The sequence below is a fragment of the Bufo gargarizans genome, chromosome 5 (assembly GCF_014858855.1).
Source record: "Bufo gargarizans isolate SCDJY-AF-19 chromosome 5, ASM1485885v1, whole genome shotgun sequence".
NCBI lineage: Eukaryota > Metazoa > Chordata > Amphibia > Anura > Bufonidae > Bufo > Bufo gargarizans.
The window spans coordinates 396,757,368-396,783,222 of record NC_058084.1 but is presented as its reverse complement, the minus strand read 5'-3'; the positions used below and the strand labels follow the sequence as shown (position 1 = coordinate 396,783,222).

Here is a 25,855-nt window from a genome sequence, read left to right as displayed (position 1 = left end):
CATACAGTATTAGAATGTGTTCTTTAGTAAGCGCAGTCTTCCGACTCCTGTTTTCCATGGATGGAGCCACTGAAGAAGGATCTCGACACTCCGAAACCTGTTTGGTACTACTGGTAATAATTCAAAGTGACCCCCTGCACGATTGTTATGTGCTACTAGTTATATCAGTGCAATCTGTAAAACCTTTTAAGTACCCAAAGCCTACAACACAGCGCATCGGAGATCAGCACACAGCGACCACGTGGGACACTGAACAGAGGACTGGTCTTACTAAAGAACCTCTTCCTAAGTACAAGTCGTATTACAGAGAGATCTACAATGTGGTAACAAGTTACTTTCTTTAACAAAGAATGTTATATAATATGTAAGACATAGTGACAAACGGAGCATTCTGTCATACTGCCTATATTGAACTCTGCACATATGTCAATTAATGTGGATCAATTACATCAAGATCAAGTGATTCTAATACTACATTAAATCATATTTTTTATAAATTTTTTATATTTTTCAGGATCAAGAACATAGATTTTCTATAGACTCTATTTGGCATCCAATAAGCATGTGCATGGATATATGAATTATAGACATTATATTTTCACAATTATGACTATGGACTTGAAGGGAAAATGAATTACTAACAATTACTGATCATTTACTAACTACATTTCTTTTATATTTCTGTTGATTATGGTTACCATCGATACATGAATTGCAGATATCCTACTATCATGATTATTGATTAGTGATTACCACAGTCATTTGATGTTGTGGGTTCCTTCCCTCCCCAGCCAACATAACTATTGAGTTTACATCCTATACTCTGGGGTGGACGGGGAATCCAGCATCAATGCGCGTCTACAGTTTTTTGTTTTTTTTTGTGTGAAGAGAACCTTGTTTCACATTAGTTATAATAGGGATCGTGCGGCATCCAATTTATATAAAAGTCTTATTTCTTAATTGTGACCGTCACACTGATATTAACTGGGATTATTTATTAAAATTTTTGTTTTTAATATATGAGTTTATTTCTAATTAACGTTTGTTCTTGATACATATTTGGTGATTTAGTGCCTGTTATATCAACTTATTTATCTATTCCTTTTGTTTGGGCGGTGGGGCGCCCATTTAACAGTGCACCATAGTTTAGTTACTGAACGGGTGAGCCACTATACGTATCTATAACTTCATAAATTAATTTGTACTGTAAAAAAAAACAAGCGTGCCCCTGGCTTTCATGCCCCATGTGCAGGCAGCGGCGGGTCTGGCAGTCAGCGCGGCACACTCCTCCCCCGCTAGGCACACATGAAAGCCGGGCGCACGTGCAGCGTTCCACAAGCAGCGCTAATTCATGTACCCCGAACGTCCTGCCTCCGATCGGTACCACGCATGTCATCACCATATACATGTAACATGTCAGTCACCGCAATATCACTTAGTCACATATTATCAGTATTGGGCAGTCTGCTGCTCCCGAGCTGAATCAATCATTAACCATGCAACTTCTTCTGGTACACAATTCTTATAGGGGCACAGTGTAAAAGACACAGCCAATCATTGTCGGATACGCCGATCGTTTGCTGTTGATTCAGCTCTGAAGCAGCACGAAGTAATCCAGATTTTGCATTTCACATTTCTGACGAGGTGTCCAGCGATTTAAGCACCACAGGTCTGTTCCACCACCTACTATCTGTTTCTGCGCATTAGTAGGAAACTTTGTTCACAGGTAACTCCACCGCACGGACCCGCTTCTTTTATCATCACACAGTTCATCCTCTTCTTGTCAATTGGTAAGCTCGTGGCCTGCAGCTACCACGTCCGGTGCTTTACTGGTAGGTTTCAGGTGTCATCACACCAATAACTTCAAGACGTACATGTCCGCTGGTCGTACATGATGTTGCAACTTCTAGGTGTACTGTGGGTTCATATGTTCACTGCGTTATCCCCTTCTGCTTCCTATTTCTCAAGTTCGGTGGTGTAAGTGCATTTGGTAAATGGTTCCGTCAAGGTCATTGCTGTCTTTTGTCCTAAACAGGTGTCTATCCGGGCATCAGAGGTTCAGACGGTCATTCTATCGTACTCTTACGAAATCTTTGCGCAGTCACAGCAACCATGAACAATCATCCGTCAGGATCCGGTTAAAAAAAAACAAAAAACTCCTGCAGCATGTGGAGGTTCGTTTACGCCTTGGCAATGGCAGAAGGTGCCAGGCAAGTACTGGCATTCACGGTAGGATGGGACTTGGTTACACGGTCCGTGACTTGTAGCGCTCTGGGGCGAAGGGGGTTGGGCGCTAATGATCAAATGATCGTGGTTAGGATTGTTACCTTGGAAGCTACATCAGTGTGTCTGCATTTACATTTTGTCCTATACGCCATTCACTACTAGAGCTGCGTTCATGCGTCCGCGGTTGCATTACATTTATACTCTGTTCACTTTCAGATTGCATCCATACGCCTGCTCTATACCATGCTCCTCATACTCAGAACTGTGCCCATACCATGTTTTTAGGCATCGCTCACATCCAGAGCTGCATTCACCCACTTGTTCTTACATCATGTGTTATACTCTGCTTCCACTTAAAGCTGCATTTCTTTTTATTTCTACATAATGGTTACTCAGTATTCTTACTAGGGCTATCAGCACACCGCTCTGATACTGCTCTTCCGATAAACATAGTGGCTTTCTTTTTCAGGCTTACTTTCCTCGGTGGTTTGTCACATTCCTTAGGCCTACCTTTTTCTGTTCACAGGGGGGAGAGGAAAAAATAAAAAATAAAAAAGTGGGGTTCTTTAGTCCTGGTTTATTGTCGGAGAGAGTCATGGTTATGCAAGTCCCCAAGTCATACTGGTGCTGCATAAGTGGTTTAAAAAAAAAATAAAAAAAAATACATAAACCCGCCATCACAGTCTCTCTCGCATGGCTCTGCCATTAGAGTCTCCCACGCATGGCTTCTCCATTTTGAGGTTTACACATATGACTCTGCCATTAGAGTCTCTCTCGCATGGCTCCGCCATTAGAGTCTCTCTCGCATGGCTCCGCCATTAGAGTCTCTCTCGCATGGCTTCACCATTAGAGTCTCCCACGCATGGCTTCTCCATTTTTAGGTTTACACATATGACTCTGCCATTAGAGTCTCTCTCGCATGGCTCCGCCATTAGAGTCTCTCTCGCATGGCTCCGCCATTAGAGTCTCTCTCGCATGGCTTCACCATTAGAGTCTCTCACGCACGGCTTTTCCATTTTAGGTTTACACATATGACTCTGCCATTAGAGTCTCTCTCGCATGGCTCCGCCATTAAAGTCTCTCACGCATGGCTTATCCGTTTGAGTTTCACACATATGACTCCGCCATTAGTCTCTCTCGCATGGCTTATCCGTTTTAGTTTTACACTTATGACTCCGCCATTAGTCTCACGCATGGCTTCTCCCTTTTAGCGTTACACAATGACTCCGCCATCAGAGTCGCTCACGTATGGCTTATCCGTTTTAGTGTTACACATATGGCTCCGCCATTAAAGTCTCTCTCGCATGGCTCCGCCATTAGAGTGTCTCACGCATGGCTTCTCTGGTTAGTGTTACACATATGACTCCGCCATTAGAGTCTCTCACGCATGACTTCTCTCGTTTAATGTTACACATATGACTCCGCCATTAGAGTCTCTCTCGCATGGCTTCTCCCGTTTAGTGTTACACAATGACTCCACCATTAGAGTCTCTCTCGCATGGCTCTGCCATTAGTCTCTCACGCATGGCTTCTCTGGTTTAGTGTTACACATATGACTCCGCCATTAGAGTCTCTCACGCATGGCTTCTCCCGTTTAGTGTTACACATATGACTCCGCCATTAGAGTCTCTCTCGCATGGCTTCTCCCGTTTAGTGTTACACAATGACTCAACAATTAGAGTCTCTCTCGCATGGCTCTGCCATTAGTCTCTCACGCATGGCTTCTCTGGTTTAGTGTTACACATATGACTCCACCATTAGAGTCTCTCACGCATGGCTTCTCCCGTTTAGTGTTACACATATGACTCCGCCATTAGAGTCTCTCTCGCATGGCCTAGCCATTAGAGTCTCTCACGCATGGCTTCTCTGGTTTAGTGCTACACATATGACTCCGCCATTAGAGTCTCTCTCGCATGGCTCCGCCATTAGTCTCTCACGCATGGCTTCTCTGGTTTAGTGTTACACATATGACTCCGCCATTAGAGTCTCTCACGCATGGCTTATCCGTTTTAGTGTTACAAATATGGCTCTGCCGTTAGAGTCTCTCACGCATGGCTCTGCCATTAGAGTCTCTCACGCATGGCTTCTCCGTTTTTAGGTTTACACATATGACTCCGCCATTAGAGTCTCTCACGCATGGCTTCTCTGGTTTAGTGTTACACATATGACTCTGCCATTAGAGTCTCTCTCGCATGGCTCATCCGTTTTTAGGTTTACACATATGACTCCGCCATTAGTCTCTCACGCATGGCTTCTCCCCTTTCAGTGTTACACACATGGCTCCGCTATTAGTCTCTCTCGCATGGCTTCTCTGGTTTAGTGTTACACATATGACTCCGCCTTTAGAGTCTCTCACGCACGGCTTCGCCATTAGAGTCTCTCACACATGGCTCATCTGTTTTTAGGTTTACACATATGACTCCGCCATTAGTCTCTCACGCATGGCTTCTCCCCTTTCAGTGTTACACACATGGCTCCGCTATTAGTCTCTCTCGCATGGCTTCTCCGTTTTATTGTGACACATATGACTCCGCATTAGAGTCTCTCTCGCATGGCTTCACCATTAGAGTCTCTCACACATGGCTTCTCCGTTTTAGTGTTACACATATGACTCCACCATTAGTCTCATGCATGGCTTCGTTTTAGTTTTACACTCATGACTCCGCCATTAGTCTCTCACACATGGCTTCTCCGTTTTAGTGTTACGCATATGACTCCGCCATTAGTCTCTCATGCATGGCTTCGTTTTAGTTTTACGCACATGACTCCGTCATTAGTCTCTCACGCTTGGCTTCTCCGTTTAAATTTTACACACATAACTCCGCCATTCGAGGCCGGCTGCGTGGTCCCACAACAAGTAGGTTCCATGTCTTTTTCTGCCTTCAGACCCGCTCCCATGGCTCAGTCATCTGTGGCTCGTGATACAATTTTCTCGTGGTGGCTCGCACGCGTGGCTTGCGCCATTAGAGTCTCACTCACGTTATTGTTTTCCCTGACTTTTTATTTTCTAGGTTGTTGGGTCTTCATTAGCGGTCATCCCAAGCCTGCCTTTGCGGACATCATCTTCTCCCAGACATGCTTACTTCATATATAAACTTGGGCTGAGGGTGTTGGTGTCCGGCCTAAGTCCTGGGTATCTGTCTGTCTTCCGGTAGGAGGTACAGTAATAAGGTGCACCTGGATACAGCCAGGGTTCTCGTGCAGAAGTCATTATCCAAGAACACGGCGAGGACGTACCAGAAGGCTTGGTCTCATTTTACTAGGTTTCAGCGGTCTTGCCCGCAACAGGGTGTGGATCACATCACATACCTACTTGCGTTCATAGCATTTTGCCACTCAGACCTTAAACTTTCTCATGGTACTATCAAATTATGCTTAGCCGGTATCCAACACTATTGGCACATTTCCTATCCAGACAGGTCTTCTTTATTTTTAACGCACCCAATTAAGGCGATCCTTAAAGGTATACACAATTCTTCAGCCGTCAGTAAAATTTCCAGGAGACCCTTCTCAGGTGAAATGTTCAAATCCGTTTCTATGATCTTAAGTACAAACCCCTTTGGTTTGAAGACAAGTGCCTTGATCAAAACAGAGCTGTATTTGTGTTTTTACGGGTTCCTACTACCCGGGGAATTCACGTTCCCTGTCTCTAGCAGCACCTTTGTACAGAAACAACATTTACTATGCTTAGGTTCCCACTACGTCCTCACTCTTGATCATATTATAACTACCAGACTTGGCAAAACCACGAAGGTCAAATATTTCCCTACGGTAACGAGTGGTGTCCAGTGGCAGTCTTTGACGAATGGGCGGCACTTAGCAAACCTAACTTCCCTCTTTTAGTTCACGACTCTGGCCCGCTTAGCATACTAACATTCCTGAAATGCATTCGCGTTTTGCTGCCGAAACTAGATGTTGAACCATCAAGCATTACCGGCCATTCATTTAGTATAGGAGCAGCCTCAGCCGCCTCTAAGAATAATGTACCGGTTCACATCATAAAGAAACTGGGTCATTGGAAGTCGCTGTGTTACACTCGTTACATTCCCAACCCTAAACGAGAGATGTCATTGGCTTTTCGGAATTTGCTGTTATAATGTGTTTTCAATACAGTGCATTGTTTTCCCACTACCGTGTCTTGTATTTTTGGCCCCTTTAGGCTACCCTTTACAGCAGTTCCGCCACTACTCTACTGCTATCCGTTAGGTTACTGTCACTCTGATAGTCGATCCGAGCACAAGTGTAGGCAACGCAGTTGCCGTATTTGTGGGAGGGGAGGCTCCCGCACATCCTATTTAAAGCACCGCTGCGCCCTCCCCCCTGTCAGCTACCTCCGTTTCTCGTCCAAAGCAGCGGTGTGTCCCTCCCACCCAACCCTCATATCATCCTTCCTTATAGGGTAGCCCCCTTTAGGCTACCCTTTACAGCAGTTCCGCCACTACTCTAGTGCTATCCGTTAGGTTACTGTCACTCTGATAGTCGATCCGAGCACAAATGAAGTTATCACCCAAAGACTCACGAGAGTTCACGAAGCAATAACTTTGGCTCATCGGAGCCAATACACTCTATTACTGGACGGAGCTCCTGCTCCATACAGTATTAGAACAAAGTTTTATGCAAATTAACTTCGTATGTTTCATCCGAAGTCAATTCGCTCATCCCTAGTTGCCACTTCCATCAATTCCTTAATTGGTTGTCCAACACATAAAGATTCAAATTCAAGATCCTCATTTTAACCTACCGATTCTGTTGTATCCTAGTCCTACATTTAATTAATCAATATACTTTCCTTAGGGCTCTTTCACACTTGCGTTGTCCGGATCCGTTGTGTACTCCATTTGCCGGAAGTGCCCGCCGGATCCGTAACACCGCAAGTGAACTGAAAGCATTTGAAGACTGATCCGTCTTCAAAATGTGTTCAGTGTTACTATGGCAGCCAGGACGCTATTAAAGTCCTGGTTGCCATAGTAGTAGTGGGGAGCGGGGGAGCAGTATACTTACCGCCCGTGCGGCTCCTGGGGCGCTCCAGAATGACGTCAGAGCGCCCCATGCGATCACGTCATCCAAGCGCGTGTGGCGCCCTGACGTCACTCTGAAGCGCCCCGGGAGCCGCACGGACGGTAAGTATACTGCTCCCCCGCTCCCCACTACACTTTACCATGGCAAACAGGACTTTAGCGTCCTGGCAGCCATGGTAACCATTCAGAAAAAGCTAAACGTCGGATTACGACGTTTAGCTTAAGGCCAGATCCGGATTAATGCCTTTCAATGGGCATTTATTTCGAATCCAGCCTTGCGGCAAGTGTTCAGGATTTTATTTTATGCCGGAAAAGAACAACGCAAGTGTGAAAGAGCAGTTAGCTAGATTTAAACTAAATATATCTGTCTTTATTTTCCAGTAAACCTGCATGAAAATCACCATAAGACACTGAAACGTTCTAGATATGGAGTAGTGGAGCTTCCACAAAACCCGGCTTGAAGAGTCTGTGCTATAAATACAGCTGTGTTCGCAGTCCTTCACCTTCTTCATGCTATTATATGGGTGGCAATGAGGTGTTTTCAGCTCCATTAAATTCTATTTTATCTTTTCCCCAAACCCTAGATTTCACAGTCTAATATGCCTTTTGCATTACACATTCTGTACATGAACTAATTATGTGCCTTGCCTACCACTGGTTATAGAAAACAATGCATTCAAAGGTTAGTCATATTTGATGGTTTGGTTTCAACATTTGTTTGCTATTTTAACATATGATTGAGGATGTATGATAAATTAAAGAACCAAGACGGTTAGCAACATTCAGTTTCTCTAATGTTTTCTACGTCTGCATTAAGCTGTATGGAGGCATACAATTGAGGTCTATATGGGCCGGGCTAGTGTTGTTTTCCTTTTTGTATTTCATGCCACCTTTTTGTGTTGCTCAATAAATAATTAAATTAATAATAATGAAATAATACAATTTAAATGATATATCGTTATATGGGGAAAGTGCTTTCATGAATTTGGGCCAGTTTACTGTGTCTCATTGTAATGCATAATAATATTTTCTACTTCTCACAGGATTTCTGTAAAAGTTCAGAACCTTCCTCAGACAGTAAAAGACTCTCTAGTGGAAAAGAATAAATACATGGCAGAGAGAGGAAAGAACGACAGGGGGGGAGGAGAACCAGTGAGGAGTAGAGCGAAAAAATTCAACCTGAATTCAAAGTGCTCAATCTGCGCCAGAAATACGCCTACAATAGTTATATTTGTGCATAATAAATGACCCCCATTCTCTTTTTAGGATCCTGCTGCCACAAGTATCAAGAAAGGAGATGTTTTTTATAGGCTTGAACTGGATGTTTACTGAGCACTCTGTACATGCCGTATAATTCTGCTGTATGCACTTGTGGTAGGTGAGGATTTTTTCATGCAGTGGCAATGCTTGAGTTCAAGATTTGGGCACCTAATTGTTGTACAATGTTTATTGGGCACAAACTAGTTGAGAACCTATAGTGATCATGGAAAAGATATTTCATGTCTCTGTCACCATGCATACTATGCCATACATCATTTTGCTGCCATTTATTACCTTGTTTATGATCCTGTATATCTCATAGGCTGCTGCTCTTGCATTGCTGATACTTTCTATGCACGGAAACACATTTCCAAATGAGACTGTGCCAGTCAGCACCGAAAAGAAGACCTTAAAAATGACAACTGTGTTAATATTACAGATAACGAACAAAGGTAATTAAGATTAGTGTTGATCACGAATATTCGAATTGTGAATTTTAATCGCGAATATCGGCATTTCGAAAATTCACGAATATTTAGAATATCGCTAAATATATTCGTAATTGCGAATATTTGATTTTTTTTGAAAATACCAGTTCATGCAAATTTTCGCAATCAAGAAAATAATGCCTTGAGATTACAAATTCGCGAATTCTCGAATATATGGCGAATATTCGCCCAAATATTCGCGAAATATCGCGAATTCGAATATTGCCCCTGCCGCTCATCACTAAGATATGTCATGGCTGTCCAATGTCCAATACACATGCTGAAAGATACAGAAGCGCAAGTAAATAGATATGAAAATGAGTTACAAAGAGTTCTTCTATCTTTATATTGAACCAATGCATGAGAAATCTCATTTTATTGCCTGTGATTTAGTCATTATCCAGTATCTGATCGGGACACCCGCTGATCAGCTGCATGAAGAGGAGTCGTGTTCATTATGAAGCTTAATTTCCTGCGGAGCGACAGCGCAGTGTAATTATAAGTAATGGCTCCTTTCGAGTGAATGGAGAGAGTACTCATCATTACAAGATGTACACTTCCGAGATGTAGTGCAGTGTAATGAACAGGAAGCAGCGCTTGCATGGAGCACCGCCTTCTCTTCAATCAGCTGATCGTCGGGGGTCAGACCCCTGCCGTTCAGATATTGATGACCTATCCTGAGGACACATGATCAATATAAATTGCTTTTTTTTCATGAAAGAAATGGGGAAAAAAGTGTGTGTGTTTATATATTTTACATATATAAAGTTTACTATTGCTAAAGCTAATAACTATGGTTATAGCTAGAGATCAGCGAATCGAAGTTGACGAAGTGGAATTCGATCCGAATTTCAGGAAAAATTTGATTCGCACAGAATGCAAATTTCCTCACCGCTTTGTGAGAACGAATCACATTTTTCCTAAAATGGCTGCTCCACGTGTGAGGACATGGAGAAAGGAACTCTGGATCACCCAGACTGACATGCATGCAGCCAATCAGCAGCCAGCCAGCTCTGTGATGTCATAGCCCTATAAATAGCGGCATCCATCTTAGATTCAGCCATTTACCAGTGTATTGAATGCAGGGAGAGACATCTGCAGGCGCTAGGGACAGTGTTAGAAAAAACAATTTAATTGTTCAGAAAAAGCAATTTACCAGTGCAGGAAAAGATAATTCAAGCTGTAGGGAAAGGATAGGGAGGAATCATTCCACAGCTTTTATGTTGAAAAGGGTTCTGTAGGGGAGATTACAGCCTGGGTAAAAGGAACATTCCTATTACACCTTGCTGCACTGACTGGGGATCCAAATTGCCATTTTACAGCTCTGTAATTCCAGCAAACCGTTCTTATTAGGGTGCAAGTGCTGTTTTATACAGCCATTAACAGGGGTTATTACAAGGAAATATTTATACATCTCATTTGCCCTTGTGCAGTTCAGTTACAGTGCTGCCCATAATTATTCATACCCCTGGCAATTTTTACTTAAAGTAACTTTTATTCAATGTTCCAGCAGAAGAAAACCCCTAAAATCACAATTTTATTAATATACGTTAAAAAGATCCAGAACGAACCTCCAATACCAAAACAAAAAAAATTCAAAAAAGTGGGTTACTGCACTGCATCCAGGAAATTGATAATGCTTCTGGGGAAATGGGAATAGATTGTCCCTATATTTACCCCTATCCTAGAACCTCAGCCCATGGAGGACCCCTAGTGGTGGAGATCCCCTGTCCACGTACCTGGGCTATTGTTCACCCTACGTTGTCCCTACGGGTTAATATACTAACATAGTCTGGATATCCAAATATACAACCTGATAGACCAGCCAATATCCTCCCTCTTTATTTGCTGTCAGGGAACTGTAACTGCAAAAGCAGTGTGAGGAGGCCAACCAGATGGGGCTCCACCCTCTGACTTTATCCTTCCCACACTGTTTCTGTCACAAGCTTAATGAATTTTCAATATAAAATGGCTAATGTCATTTTGTACAATTCATTCAAAGCAAATTGCCAAGACCGATTCATTTGGACAAATAATTTTTGTGAAATTGGTAATGAATCGTTCATCTCACCTCAATATATCGGGCATTTTCAGATGCAGTGATATCAATTATATTTATTGTTTATATTTATAGGTAAAAGTTTGAAATGGGGCGATTTGAATGTTTTATTTATTTTTTAAACCTTTTATCACTGTTACCATAGACGTTAATAGCATACTATTGCAATCTATGGGAATTTTTTTTTAAATTAAAGCAGGGGTCAATAAGTAATAACTTTATTATGGCAGACCTCGGAGCTTTAACAAGGTTTCAGGCTACAATATCAACCAAATAGCTCCTGTTATCACAGATAAGAAGTTTAAGCGTCAGAGGGAGCTCCCTCGCTCCAAATTACCTCTCAGATGCCATGGCAGCAATTGTCTATAATATTTGAGGCATTAAATGTCCATATTTGGATTTTTTTTGTGATCAGAGCTGTAAAACAGCATGTACTTGCTGGCTATTTCACTGAACTACCAGCACCATCCAGCTGTAATCCTAAACAGCATATTAAACATACCTATGTTAGCCTTTGTGTTGTTTGCTTGCACCAGAAAACAATCTTTATTCTATTTGCAAAAGAGACCAAAATGCTAGGAGGTGTGCTCCAGTCCTAACACTTTATAGCTCGCCCCCTCTTTCTATCATCCTTCCTTTCTTCCCTCTCTGTGAAACCTCTGTTTGTCCTACACATTACAAACACCATTCTGAGCAGAAGGTTCACAGCGTCTACTATTTCGGAACGTCTATGGTGCATTGCTTGACAGCACATGTGTATTGCAAACTGCAAAGCTGATGCTCACTGTGGTGTTTGTAATGCATAGGTGGAGAAATGAAAGTTCATTGCACCTGCCTGAAATGTTACTTAGGAGAATGAGTCACATCACAGGGATTGGGGAAAGACTGTAGAGAGGGAAGGAGCTATCAATGGTTTGGGCAGGAAGGCCTGGGCACTAGCAGAGCTGGATAACACATCTTATGTGCTTGGGGCCTCATTTGCATATTGGTGATTCATTTAACAACCTGGTATCCACTGTAAATTGCATGTTAGCAAGGAATTAAATAGTATTGTTCTGTCCTCAGATGCAAATCCAGTTGTTTCTGTGTGTTTAGCAGTTTTGACATTGCATTCACCTGTATTGTATTTAATCTGCATTATATTGTATGGTAGCAGCACCATCTACTGGTGAGTTTAATGTATTTCGTCCAGCCTTTTTTCCTATGCATTATGGTAGTGCCAGGGCATTGTGGGCAGTTCCTGGTCCTTTGTAGTCTTGTGCTTGTATTAGAAGCAGTAGCCAACTTATGTCTGTTTGAGAAGCCACACTCTCACTAGTTCTTCTGGTCCTGATTTCTTATAAAGCTTGCTTCAAGCATAGTCGGTAAGGACACTAGCTATGTGACATTTGATGAAGTTTATTATATGTTACTTGTATGTGATAGCTCATTATTATTGTATTACCTCATGTACTGTATGTATAGCAGATTATTCTGTATCTTTTGCCATGTACTTTGAATATTTATGTTCTGAAATACTACTGTTTTATTCTGTAGTTTCACCTTTCCTGTCAATATACTAACAATAAAAAGAAGGTTAAGGGCCCATTCACACGTCCGTTTTTTCTTTCCTGATCTGTTCCGTTTTTTCAGGAACAGATCAGGACCAGATCTGGACCCATTCATTTTCAATGGGTCCTGGAAAAAATCGGACAGCACAATGTGTGCTGTCCGTTTCCGTTGTTCCGTTCCGCATGTCCGTTTAACCCCTTAAGGACACAGCCCTATTTCACCTTAAGGACCAGGCCATTTTTTGCAAATCTGACCAGTGTCACTTTAAGTGCTGATAACTTTAAAACGCTTTGACTTATCCAGGCCATTCTGAGATTGTTTTTTTGTCACATATTGTACTTCATGACACTGGTAAAATAAAGTCAAAAAAATTATTTTTTTTGCACCAAAAAATACCAAATTTAACAAAAATTTGGAAAAATTTGCAAATTTCAAAGTTCCAGTTTCTCTACTTCTGTAATACATAGTAATACCCCCAAAAATTTGGATGACTTTACATTCCCCATATGTCTACTTCATGTTTGAATTATTTTGGGAATGATATTTTATTTTTTGGGGATGTTATAAGGCTTAGAAGTTTAGAAGCAAATCTTGAAATTTTTCAGAAATTTACAAAAACTCAATTTTTAGGGACCAGTTCAGGTCTCAAGTCACTTTGCGAGGCTTACATAATAGAAACCACCCAAAAATGACCCCATCTAAGAAACTACACCCCTCAAGGTATTCAAAACTGATTTTGAATACGTTGTTAACCCTTTAGGTGTTGCACAAGAGTTATTGGCAAATGGGGAGGAAATTTGAGAATTTAATTTTTTTGTCTAATTTTTCATTTTAACCCATTTTTTCCACTAACAAAGCAAGGGTTAACAGCCAAACAAGACGGTATCTTTATTGCCCTGACTCTGCCGTTTACAGAAACACCCAATATGTGGCCGTAAACTACTGTACGGCCACACAGCGGGGCGTAGAGTGAAAGGTGCGCCGTTTGGTTTTTGGAAGGCTGATTTTTATGGACTGGTTTATTTACACCATGTCCCATTTGAAGCCCCCTGATGCACCCCTAGAGGAGAAACTCCCTAAAAGTGACCCCATCTAAGAAACTACACCCCTCAAGGTATTCAAAACTGATTTTACATACGTCGTTAACCCTTTAGGTGTTGCACAAGAGTTATTGGCAAATGGCGATGAAATTTGAGAATTTCATTTTTTTGCCTAATTTTCCATTTTAACCCATTTTTTCCACTAACAAAGCAAGGGTTAACAGCCAAACAAGACTGTATCTTTATTGCCCTGACTCTGCTGTTTACAGAAACACCCCATATGTGGCCGTAAACTACTGTACGGCCACACAGCGGGGCGTAGAGGGAAAGGTGCGCCGTTTGTTTTTTGGAGGGCTGATTTTTATGGACCGGTTTTTTGACACCAAGTCCCATTTGAAGCCCCCCTGATGCACCCCCAGATTATAAACTCCATAAAAGTGACCCCATCTAAGAAACTACACCCCTCAAGGTATTCAAAACGGATTTTACAAACTTTGTTAACCCTTTAGGTGTTGCACAAGATTTAATGGAAAATAGAGATACAATTTCAAAATTTCACTTTTTTGGCAGATTTTCCATTTTAATTTTTTTTTCCAGTTACAAAGCAAGGGTTAACAGCAAAACAAAACTCATTATTTATGGCCCTGATTCTGTAGTTTACAGAAACACCCCATATGTGGTCGTAAACCGCTGTACGGGCACACGGCAGGGCGCAGAAGGAAAGGAATGCCATACGGTTTTTGGAAGGCAGGTTTTGCTGGACTGTTTTTTTTTACACCATGTCCCATTTGAAGCCCCCCTGATGCACCCCTAGAGTAGAAACTCCAAAAAAGTGACCCCATTTTAGAAACTACGGGATAGGGTGGCAGTTTTGTTGGTACTAGTTTAGGGTACATATGATTTTTGGTTGCTCTATATTACACTTTTTGTGCGGCAAGGTAACAAGAAATAGCTTTTTTGGCAGCGTTTTTTATTTTTTTATTTACAACATTCATCTGACAGGTTAGATCATGTGGTAATTTTATAGAGCAGGTTGTCACGGACGCGGCGATACCTAATATGTATACAATTTTTTTTATTTATGTACGTTTTACACAATGATTTCATTTTTAAAACAAAAAAAATGTTTTAGTGTCTCCATAGTCTAAGAGCCATTGTTTTTTCAGTTTTTGGGTGATTATCTTAAGTAGGGTCTCATTTTTTGCAGGATGAGATGACGGTTTGATTGGCACTATTTTGGGGTGCATATGACTTTTTGATCGCTTGCTATTACACTTTTTGTGACGTAAGATGACAAAAAATGGCTTTTTTTACACCGTTTTTATTTTTATTTTTTTACGGTGGTCACCTGAGGGGTTAGGTCATGTGATATTTTTATAGAGCCGGTCGATACGGACGCGGCGATACCTAATATGTATACTTTTTTTTATTTATGTAAGTTTTACACAATGATTTCATTTTTGAAACAAAAAAAATGATGTTTTAGTGTTTCCATAGTCTAAGAGCCATAGTTTTTTCAGTTTTTGGGCGATTATCTTAAGTAGGGTCTCATTTTTTGCGGGATGAGATGACGGTTTGATTGTTACAATTTTGGCGTACATGCGACTTTTTTGATCACTTTTATTACCTTTTTTTGGGAAGTAAGGTGGACAAAATTTCAATTTCATCATAGTTTTTTATTTTTTATTTTTATGGCGTTCACCGTTCGGGTAAAGTAACATGACCGTTTTATAGATCAGGTCGTTACGGACGCGGCGATACCAAACATGTGTAGGGAATTTTATTTTTTTAATTTTTAATCAGTGATAAATGTGTTTTTTGATTTTTACCTTTTTTTCACTTTTTTTTTGACCCAGACCCACTTGGTTCTTGAAGATCCAGTGGGTCTGATGTCTGTATAATACAGTACAGTACAATATATATTGCACTGTACTATATTTTACTTACACTGAACAGATCTATGCTTTCAGCACAGATCTGTTCAGCACCATGGACAGCAGGACGCCTGAGAGGCGTCCTGTTGCCATGGGAACCTTCCCCGTCTGCTCAGTTATGGTCAGAACTGCGCAGACGGGGAAGGGTAAGGACGGGGCTCTGGGGGGGGCTGTCTGGGGGCTCTCTCCCTCTCCATCGGGGGGCTGCAAAGGCACTGCAGCCCCCCGATCGGAGAGGGAGGGAGCTCCCTCTTACTGTTAACTTTTTCCATACAGCGGTCCGTACGGACCGCTGTATGGAAAGGGTTAAACGGCTGACATCGCATCACCGATGTCAGCCGTTTATACCAGGGTGCCAGCAATGTGCTGGCACCCTGGTATACCCACTGTACACCAACGATTACGCAATAGGAGGCGGGCGGGGGATCGCGATCCCGCCTGCCGCACCGCCCGCCTCCCGCACCGCCCCCACCGCCCGCAACACCCCCCCTGTACCTCCCACCGGGCTAAAATCATTCAGAGGTGCAGGGGGGGTGATAAATATATATTTTCGCCACACTAAAGTTTCTGATCGCCGCGGTCAGGGACCGCAGCGATCAGAAACTGCAGAAAGCGCAACAAACCGCAGGTCTGAATTGACCTGCGGTTTGTTGCGATCGCGGACATAGGGGGGTCACGGGACCCCCCCCGCGCATTTAGCCGAGGTGCCTGCTCAATGATTTGAGCAGGCACCTTGTTCCGATCACAGCCGGCCGCACGGCAGTGATCGGAACAACACATGACGTACCGGTACGTCATGTGTCCTTAAGGACTCGGGAAACATGCCGTACCGATACGTCATGTGTCCTTAAGGGGTTAAATATAAAACATGTCCTATTCTTGTCCTGAAAAATCGGATCCTGGTACAATACAAAGTCAATGGATCCGCAAAAAACGGATGACATTCGGATGTCATTCCGTTTGTCATCCGTTTTTTGCGGATTCCGTTCCTGGAAACACATAACAATTTTTTTGATTATTGAAATGTATACATGTTTCCGTTTTTTGCGGATCCGCAAAAAATGGATGACATACGGAAACATTTTCAGGAACAACGGATCCGCAAAAAACGGACCGTTTTTCAGGATGAAAAAAAACAGGACGTGTGAATGGACCCTAAAGCTGAACAGTCTCTTTTTCTCAGAAGACAGAGGGTTTAACTACATATCAGATTACACACCGTGCTAACGTGTATGAGGACAGTGTAAGTATCATGATAATATTGATGTTAAATGACTACAAGGGATGACATACTTACAGTTAAAACATTACTAATCCTGTAATTTTTAGGCTCTGTGTCCAGCAAATGTGTTCCATACCACAGTGCCAAGCCATAGACTCCAAATATCATAAGCTCTGATACTCCAATTATCACGTTCGAAATGATAGACTTCTTTATTCCAGCAGCTTTTGCATCTATTAAATTGGTGTTGTACCTGCAATGAAAATACATATTAAAATCTGTCCCCTGTAGTTGGTTAAGTTCATGAAGGGTGGTAAAAATATAGGACAATAAACATCTTGAACTAGGAGGCAGAGGTCAAAGTGCAGTAGGAGGTTGAGGAGGCGGTGGACGTGGCGGTGTAGGTGGAAGCGGTGGAGGAGGAGGTAGCCAACACTGTTTTTGTTGTTTTTATTTTATTTTATTTTTTCCATTTATAAATTTATGTAAAAATGTTTTTAATTGTGAAGACCCAAAAACATTGGGAACTATATAACAATGGCTGGGTATAGCCGGTATACATGTCAATTCTGCACAAGGTACGGACAAGTCCTGTGGGATCCATGACTGGTTCATTTTAACGAACATGAGCTTGTTGACGTTGGCTGTGGACAGGTGGCTGCGCTTGTCTGTGATCACCCCCCCCCCCCCCCCCCTGCAAGCTCAGTCCATGTGCCTAATTTGGAGACCCATCAGTCAGTTTGTGTAGGCATGTGCACATGTACTGTTCCACCATGTTGTTGAAATGCTACCTCCTGCTAAGACGTTCCATATCAGCTGGTGGTGCTGGTTGTTGTGGCGTGCTGACAAAGCTTTTCCACATTTCGGCCATGCTAACTCCCCCTTCTGAGATGCTGGCGGTGCCCCAGCTCTGTTGGCGACTTCTTCCTCCTCTGTCTTTGCCTTCTACTTCTACTGAACCCTGCTGTCAGGTGGCAATGCCATCACCAGCGCTTCTACCAGCGTGCGCTTGTACTCGCACTTCTTACGATCATGCTCCAGTGAAGGACGGCACGTTGTCTGTGTAGTGGGGATCCAGCAGGGTGGTCACCCAGTAATCAGTACTGTTTAGAATGTGGGCAACTCCGCGGGCATTGCACAGGCACTGCAGCATGTAGTCGCTCATGTGTGCCAGGCTGCCCAGTGGCAACGACAAGCTGTCCTCTGTGGAAGGTGTATCGTCTGTGTCCTCTGTATCCCCCCAGCCATGCTCTAGTGATGCCATGAGCTTATTTGCATGCCATCCTGCTGTGAACATGGTACCTCCTCCTCATCATTCTTTCCTCCTCCAGAACTGTGTCCTGGCTGGACAGTTGTGTACCTGGCCTCTGTTGGTGCAGGAACCCACACTCCAAGCCACTTGTGAATGACTGGCCTTATAACCATGGAAACGACCCCTTTTCCTCCTTCTCTTCCTCATGTGCCACATCCTCTTCCATCATCACCCGAAGCGTTTTTTCAATGAGACATAGAAGTGGGATAGTAACGCTGATGATGGCGTCATCGGCACTGGTCATGCTGGTGGAGTACTTGAAACAGAGCAACACGGAACACACGTCCCACATGGAGGGCCACTCAGTGATGAAGTGGTGCTGTTCCGCAGAGCGACTCACCCATGCGTGCTGCAGCCGAAACTCCCTATCGCCTGCTGCTGCTCACACAGTCTTTCAGCATGTGGCGAGCAGCTGCAGGGTGGCACAGACAGCTCTCACTTTCTGCAGCAGCTCTGACATATCGGGGTAATTTTTCAGGAACCTCGGCACCATCAGATTCAGCACATGCACCAGGCAAGGGATGTGCATCAAATTGGCTATGCCCAGAGCTGCTATGAGATTTTTGTGTATGTTATCGCACACCACCAGGCCGGGCTTGAGGCTCAGTGGCACCAACCACTGTTGTTCCATGCCCGTCCACAGCTCCTGCTTGGTGTGTGGTTTTTCCCCCAAACAGATGAGTTTCAAAACAGCCTGCTGTAGTTTCCCGCTGGCTGTGCTGAAGGTGGTGGTTCAGGTGTTACGCTGACCAGATAAGGAGGCAGTAGAGGAGGAAGTGGAATAGGAGGAGGAGGCAACAGGAGGCAACTAGAAATGTACTGCAATCCTCGGTGACAGAGGGACATGCGCCAAACTGCTATCCGCCTCAGGCCCAGCAGCCACTGCATTTACCCAGTATGCAGTTAGGAAGATATAACGTCCCTGCCCATGCTTTCTAGTACACGTATCGGTGGTTATGTGGACCTTGGCACAGATGGTGTTGCGCAGTGCACACCTGTTTTGTCTGCCACTTGGTTGTGCAGGGCAGGGATGGCTCACCTGGAAAAGTAGGGGCAGCTGGGAGCCACGTACTGTGGGACAGCCACCGCCATAAAGTTTTTAATAGTCTCCGTCTCCACCAGACGGAATGACAGCATTTCAAAGGCCAGGAATTTTGGAATGCTGGCATTCAGGGCCAGGGATCACTGGTGGGTAGGGGAGTACATCCTCTTTCTCTCCAGTGTTTGGGGGATGGACAGCTGAAAACTTACATGGGACAGTGTGGAGATGCTTGGTGACGGTGGTGGAGGTGGTGGTGTTGCTACCACATACTCTGTTTGTGGGGTGGCAGGTGTCACTGTCACTGCAGAGGGGGAGGAAGAGGCCGAGACTGTAGCAGAAGAGGGAGCAGGAGGAGCCTGAGATCTTTTGTGTTTTTTGAGGTGTGTACTCCACTGCAGCTCATGCTTTGCATTTAGATGCCTGGTCATGCAGGTGGCGCTCAGGTTTAGAATATTTATGCCTCGCTTCAGGCTCCGATTGCACAGCATGCAAACTACTCGCGTCTTGTCGTCAGCACATTGTCTGAGGAACTGCACACGTCACTTGCATGACCTTGATTCCATGCAGGTGTACCTCACGCAAAAAATTGGTATATGTCACCCACCGATCTAAAAGACAGATTAACCATATTAATTTCCCTGTCACATATGCAGTGCAGGTGTACCTCACACAGAAAATGGGTATATGTCACCCACCAAACTAAAAGACGTACCTCACACAAAAAATGGGTATATGTCACCCACCGAACTAACAGACAAACTATTATATTTTTGTGTCAGGGGTACAAAGATGGTGCATTGCACCCACAAAAAAATCGCTATAGGTCACCCACAGAATAAATAGCCAGATGAGATTACTAACAGCTTACAAAAGAAGAAAATCCAGCACAGGAAAATGAAATTCCGGCAGTCTTTATTCCAGCGTAGAAACAACAATACAAAGCAGTGGCACTACATGTGATCCAGCTTTTATAGAGGATGGGTCGCATGATGCATCGGCCAATCACAGCCATGCCATTAGTAGGCACGGCTGTGATGTCTTCTAAGTGCCCACAGCTTAAATGCTTGTTGATTGGCTGCCCTGCAGTCTTTCAACAAGCTGTATTAAGTGCCTCAACACCAAACTCGAACCCGAACTTTTGCTGCCTAGTTCAAGTCCGGGTACCTGAACTCTCTTTACAGTTCAGGTTTGCTCAACACTAGTTAAAAGCCGTTAAACCGCTATGTGCACTAAATCAAGAAAAATAGTCTGGTCATTAAGGCCATTTCAGTTGTGGCACGTTTCTTCTGTCTATGGGTTGTGTCTGGTATTGCAGTTCAGCTACACTGAAGCGAATGGGGATGAGTTGCAATACCACACACAGCCTAGGGACAAGTGTGACTCTTGGAAGAAAGCAACCATATGGTATGAGCCACAGGGATCAGGTGTAACTGCCTTACACCTCAATCTGATTCTGTTATCGACTTGCTTAGTCAGATGTTTGCTGGAAGGGGCTTTTTGATTGTTATGCTGGTAAATGCCTTTTGTTTCTGTGACTCTTTTCAGGGTACAGCGATAGCTCTGTTCAGTTTGATTCCAGAGTCTTGAAAACTAGTCCTTTGGCTTTGTTTGAGAGCATCCTGGGATTTGCAGTTACTTCGGGGGACATTTATTAAGACCAGAAATTTAGACGCGGGTCTTAATCCCTCTGCACTACCATTGGATGCACCAAAGTTATGTGGAGGCACAGGTCTCTACATAACTTTGGTGGTGCTTCCTCTAGCAGGCCGTGCAACATACTAAAATATATGCCAGCTCCCTTGCTGGCGTAGATTCAAGTAATTTTCCATGCCATAAACTGACATGGAAATTGATAAATGAGATGGTCCCTCCCTCTTCCCCGCCCACACCATTCCCCCTTTTCTTGGCACTCGGGAAAAGTGTTGCGGCAAAAAAGTTGCATACTTTTCTGCAAAGAGACCATTGCGACAAAATCTATGACATTAACACGTTAAGGACCTATGATGAGTATACTTGTCCTGGAGCCCTGATACTTAGCGCTCCAGGACGAGTATACTCGTCATGGCATTAAACTGTCACCTCCCCGTATCGACGATCGCTGCAAACCGCAGGTCAATTCAGACCTGCTGTTTGCAGTGCTTTCTGTAGTTTCTGATCCCTGCGGTCCCTGACCGCAGGGATCAGAAACTTTAAAATGTCCAAAGTAAAATATTTTTAACCCCCCCTGCACCTCTGAATGATTTTATGTCGGTGGGGTGCAGGGGGGGTTGCGGGCGGTGCAGGAGTTGCGGGAGGCGGGTGGTGCGGCAGGCGGGATCGCGATCCCCCGCCCGCCTCCTCTTGAATTTTCATTGGTGGTCAGTGGTTTATACCAGAGTGTCAGCACATTGCTGACACTCTGGTATAAACGGCTGACATCGCTGCGATGTCAGCAGTTTCACCCTTTCCATACCGCGGTACGTACGGACCACTGTATGGAAAGGGTTAAGTCAGGGAGCTCCCTCCCTCTGCCATCGGGGGGCTGCTGTGCCTTTGCAGCCCCCAGATGGATGGGGTGACAGAGGGAGGGAGCTCCCCTCCTTCCCCTTCCCCATCTGCTCAGTTGTGGCAGACGGGGAAGGTTCCCATGGCAACAGGACTCTTTCTCAGGCATCCTGCTGTCCATGGTGCTGAACAGATCTATGCTAAAGGCATATATCTGTTCAGACAGTGTAAGTAAAATACAGCACAATACACTATATGGTGTATTGTACTGTATTATACAGACATCAGACCCACTGGATCTTCAAGAACCAAGTGGGTCTGGGTCAAAAAAATGTAAAAAAAAAGTGAAAAAAGTAAAGATAATAAAAACACATTTATCACTGAATAAAAATTAAAAAAATAAAATACACTACACATATTAGGTATCGACGCGTCCGTAACGACCTGCTCTATAAAACGGTCATGTTACTTTCCCCACACGGTGAATGCCATAAAAATAAAAACGATCAGGAAATTGAAATTTTGCCCACCTTACTTCCCAAAAAAGGTAATAAAAGTGATAAAAAAAGTCGCATGTATGCCGAAATAGTACCAATCAAACCGTCACCTCATTCCGCAAAAAAATAGCCCCTACATGAGACAATGGCCCAAAAAATAAAAAAAAACTATGGGGACACTATAACATGATTTTTTTTTTTTTTTATGATATTATTGTGTAAAACGTACATAAATAAAAAAAAGTATACATATTAGGTATCGCCGCGTCCATATCGACCAGCTCTATAATAATATCACATGAGCTAACCCCTCAGATGAATACCGTAAAAAATAAAAACTGTGCTAAATAAACAATTTTTTGTCACCTTACATCACAAAAAGTGTAATACCAAGCAATCAAAAACTCATATGCACCCCAAAATAGCGCCAATCAAATCGTCATCTCATCCCGCAAAAATCATACCCTACCCAAGTTAATCGCCCAAAAACTGAAAAAACTATGGTTCTTAGACTATGGAAACACTAAAACATGATTTTTTTTTGTTTTAAAAATGAAATCATTGTGTAAAACTTACATAAATAAAAAAAATGTATACATATTAGGTATCGCCGCGTCTGTATCGACCGGCTATATAAAAATATCACATGACCTAACCCCTCAGGTGAACACCGTAAAAAAATAAAAATAAAAACGGTGTATAAAAAGCCATTTTTTGTGATCTTATATCACTAAAAGTGTAATAGCAAGCGATTAAAAAGCCATATGCGCCCCAAAGTAGTGCCAATCAAACCGTCATCTCATCCCGCAAAAAATGAGACCCTACTTAATATAATCGCCCAAAAACTGAAAAAACTATGGCTCTTAGACTATGGAGACACTAAAACATTTTTTGGGTTTTAAAAATGAAGTCATTGTATAAAACTTACATAAATAAAAAAAAATTGTATACATATTAGGTATCACCGCGTCCGTGACAACCTGCTCTATAAAATTACCACATGATCTAACCTGTCAGATGAATGTTGTAAATAACAGGGAAAATAAACGGGCCAAAAAAGCTATTTCTTGTTACCTTGCCGCACTAAAAGTGTAATATAGAGCAACCGAAAATTTTTGGGAGTTTCTACTCTAGGGGTGCATCAGGGGGGCTTCAAATGGGACATGGTGTCCCAAAAAACTGTCTAGCAAAATCTGCCTTCCAAAAAACGTATGGCATTCCTTTCCTTCTGCGCCCTGCCATGTGCTTGTAGAGCAGTTTGTGACCACATATGGGGTGTTTCTGTAAACTACAGAATCAGTGCCATAAATAATGAGTTTTGTTTGTCTGTTAACCCTTGCTTTGCAACTGGAAAAACATTATTAAAATGCAAAATCTGCCAAAAAAGTGAAATTTTGAAATTGTATCTCTATTTTCCATTAATTCTTGTGGAACACCTAAAGGGTTAACAAAGTTTGTAAAATCAGTTTGGAATACCTTGAGAGGTGTAGTTTCTAGAATGGGGTCAGTTTTGGGTGGTTTCTATTATATAAGCCTCACAAAGTGACTTCAGACCTGAACTGGTCCCTAAAAATTGGGTTTTTGAAAGATTTGCTTCCAAACTGCTAAGCCTTGTAGCATCCCCAAAATATTAAATATCATTCCCAAAATGATGCAAACATGAAGTAGACATATGGGGAATGTAAAGTAATAACTATGTTTGGAGGTATTACTATGTATTATAGAAGTAGAGAAATTGAAACTTGGAAATTTGCAATTTTTAAAAAAAATTTGGGTAAATTTAGCATTTTTCATTTTACCAGTGTCATGAAGTACAATATGTGCTGAAAAAAACTATCTCAAAATGGCCTGGATAAGTCAAAGCGTTTTAAAGTTATCACCACAAAAAGTGACACTGGTCAGATTTGCAAAAAATGGCCTGGTCCTTAAGGTGAAAATGAGCTCGGTCCTTAAGGTGTTAATACTCCAAAAAGTGGAGTATAATTTATAATAAACGCCACCCTTAGGGCTGTTTCACACGAGCGGATGCCGTGCGTGGCAACCGCTCCGTGAAAGAGTGCCAAGATCCGATGCAGACTGCAGAGGGACGGAGCATTAACATGACTGATAATACTTCGTGCCTCTCTGTTGTCATTGTGATTTCGTAGTAAAGAGGTCACAGAGAGGCACGGAGCATTATCAGTCATGTTAATGCTCCGTGCCTCTGCAGTCTGCATCGGGTCTTGGCACTCTTTCACGGAGCGGATGCCACGCACGGCATCCGCTCGTGTGAAACAGCCCTTAGTCTTTTTGTTGTCTGTATTTCAGTTGTGTTTGTTGTGGGTTTCTGTTAATGTTATTTTTTTTCTTACTGTCTAGTTGGACTGTTTTGAGCTTCATATATAAAAGTGACTTCAAACAACTCTCAGCACTTTAGTGATGGTCCTGAATCACACACATTTCTCCATTATAGATGGGAAATTAATAAGGCAAGATGTCCAGTAGGCAGTCTATGCAGTGGAACCATAAAACCAAACTAAAAATGACATACTTTTCCATCGCTTTTTCTTGTCCATTAAATGAAGCGACTGTTCTTATTGCTGTCAAGATTTCTTCTGCAACTGCATCCGCCATCCCATAGGCTTTTAACTCTTTAATTGTAAATACTGAAGAAAGCTGCAAAAACAAGATTGTTAAATTGGCAGCCATTCACCAATACTTAGCTTACTGAGTTTTAGAAACGTACCTTAATCCATAGTGATATTAAAAAACTGATTATTAGACCAGATGCTAAGATCACTAGTGCCAGTTTCCAGCCTAGGACAAATCCTATAGAAATGCCAAATATAGCAGATGAAATAGATTGCACACATATGCCCCATTTAATGGATAGTCCTTCATATATGGTATTAATGTCCCTATAAAAAGAAAGATAAATGTATAATTAGCATAGTGCAGGAGGTGAACCTTGTGAATTTATTATGTTACCGAAAGTCAGCTGGATCGTCCAAGTAGCTAGGGAAAGTGGTGCTATTGGAGACTAGGGGATACATTGAGTGTCATAGTGGGCCCAAAGGTACAGGAGAAAAAAAAATTGAAGCTGCTTTTTGAGCCAGTAGGATTTACAGTATTTCTTTGAATCAAAGCCTATTAGACTTTATTGATAATATGGGAGTTGGGCTCCAAGATTATTTTCCTCTTCTGGGCTCAAGGAACTCCACACCAACACTGCCTGGGGGCCTACTGCATTGTCCCCCAGGTTAGTTTGAACAGTGGCTTGGGATCTGGATCCAAAGAAAGTGATGTGAGAATGGAAATCAACAGAGTCACTTTTTAGAAAATTGAGAAAAGAGAAAAAACAGAACAGACACCTCATGTGTACCTATACATCATTACTGAACAGAACTGCTTGAGAATGTAAGTTGTTCATTCAGGGACTACTGCAGTGCCACCACTTGGGAGTATCCATATAAGCTTCAGGAGAGTCAAAGTAAAAAGCTTCAAACTAGGGAGTTAAGGGAGTTAAGACAAACAAACCTTACACCACTCATTAATACAACAAGAGCTTCATCTTGTTCTCAAACAGAGATATATTTACAGTAGAGATGAGTGGACCTTTTGAGATTCGGTTAGTTTTCATATTTGCCAAATTTTTCAAACAATTTGGAATAATTGATTCAATCTGAACCAGAGTGGCTCCAATTGCCCTGAAACTTGTTACATAACTCCCTATAGGGGATTAG

At 42.7% G+C, this 25,855-nt stretch overlaps 1 protein-coding gene across 4 annotated transcripts in view; it reads right to left on the bottom strand.

The window, feature by feature from the left end:
• The window catches only part of LOC122937809 (ATP-dependent translocase ABCB1-like), a 182,715-nt gene that overhangs the window by 90,687 nt on the left and 66,173 nt on the right, over window positions 1-25,855 (bottom strand). For all 4 annotated transcript variants that reach the window (XM_044292882.1, XM_044292884.1, XM_044292883.1 and 1 more), the window contains 4 exons: window positions 24,859-25,030; window positions 24,664-24,788; window positions 16,874-17,051; window positions 8,799-8,912 (listed from right to left, as the gene is read on the bottom strand). In XM_044292882.1, coding sequence (XP_044148817.1) covers window positions 8,799-8,912; window positions 16,874-17,051; window positions 24,664-24,788; window positions 24,859-25,030 — 589 coding nt within the window. The remainder of the gene's footprint in view (window positions 1-8,798; window positions 8,913-16,873; window positions 17,052-24,663; window positions 24,789-24,858; window positions 25,031-25,855) is intronic.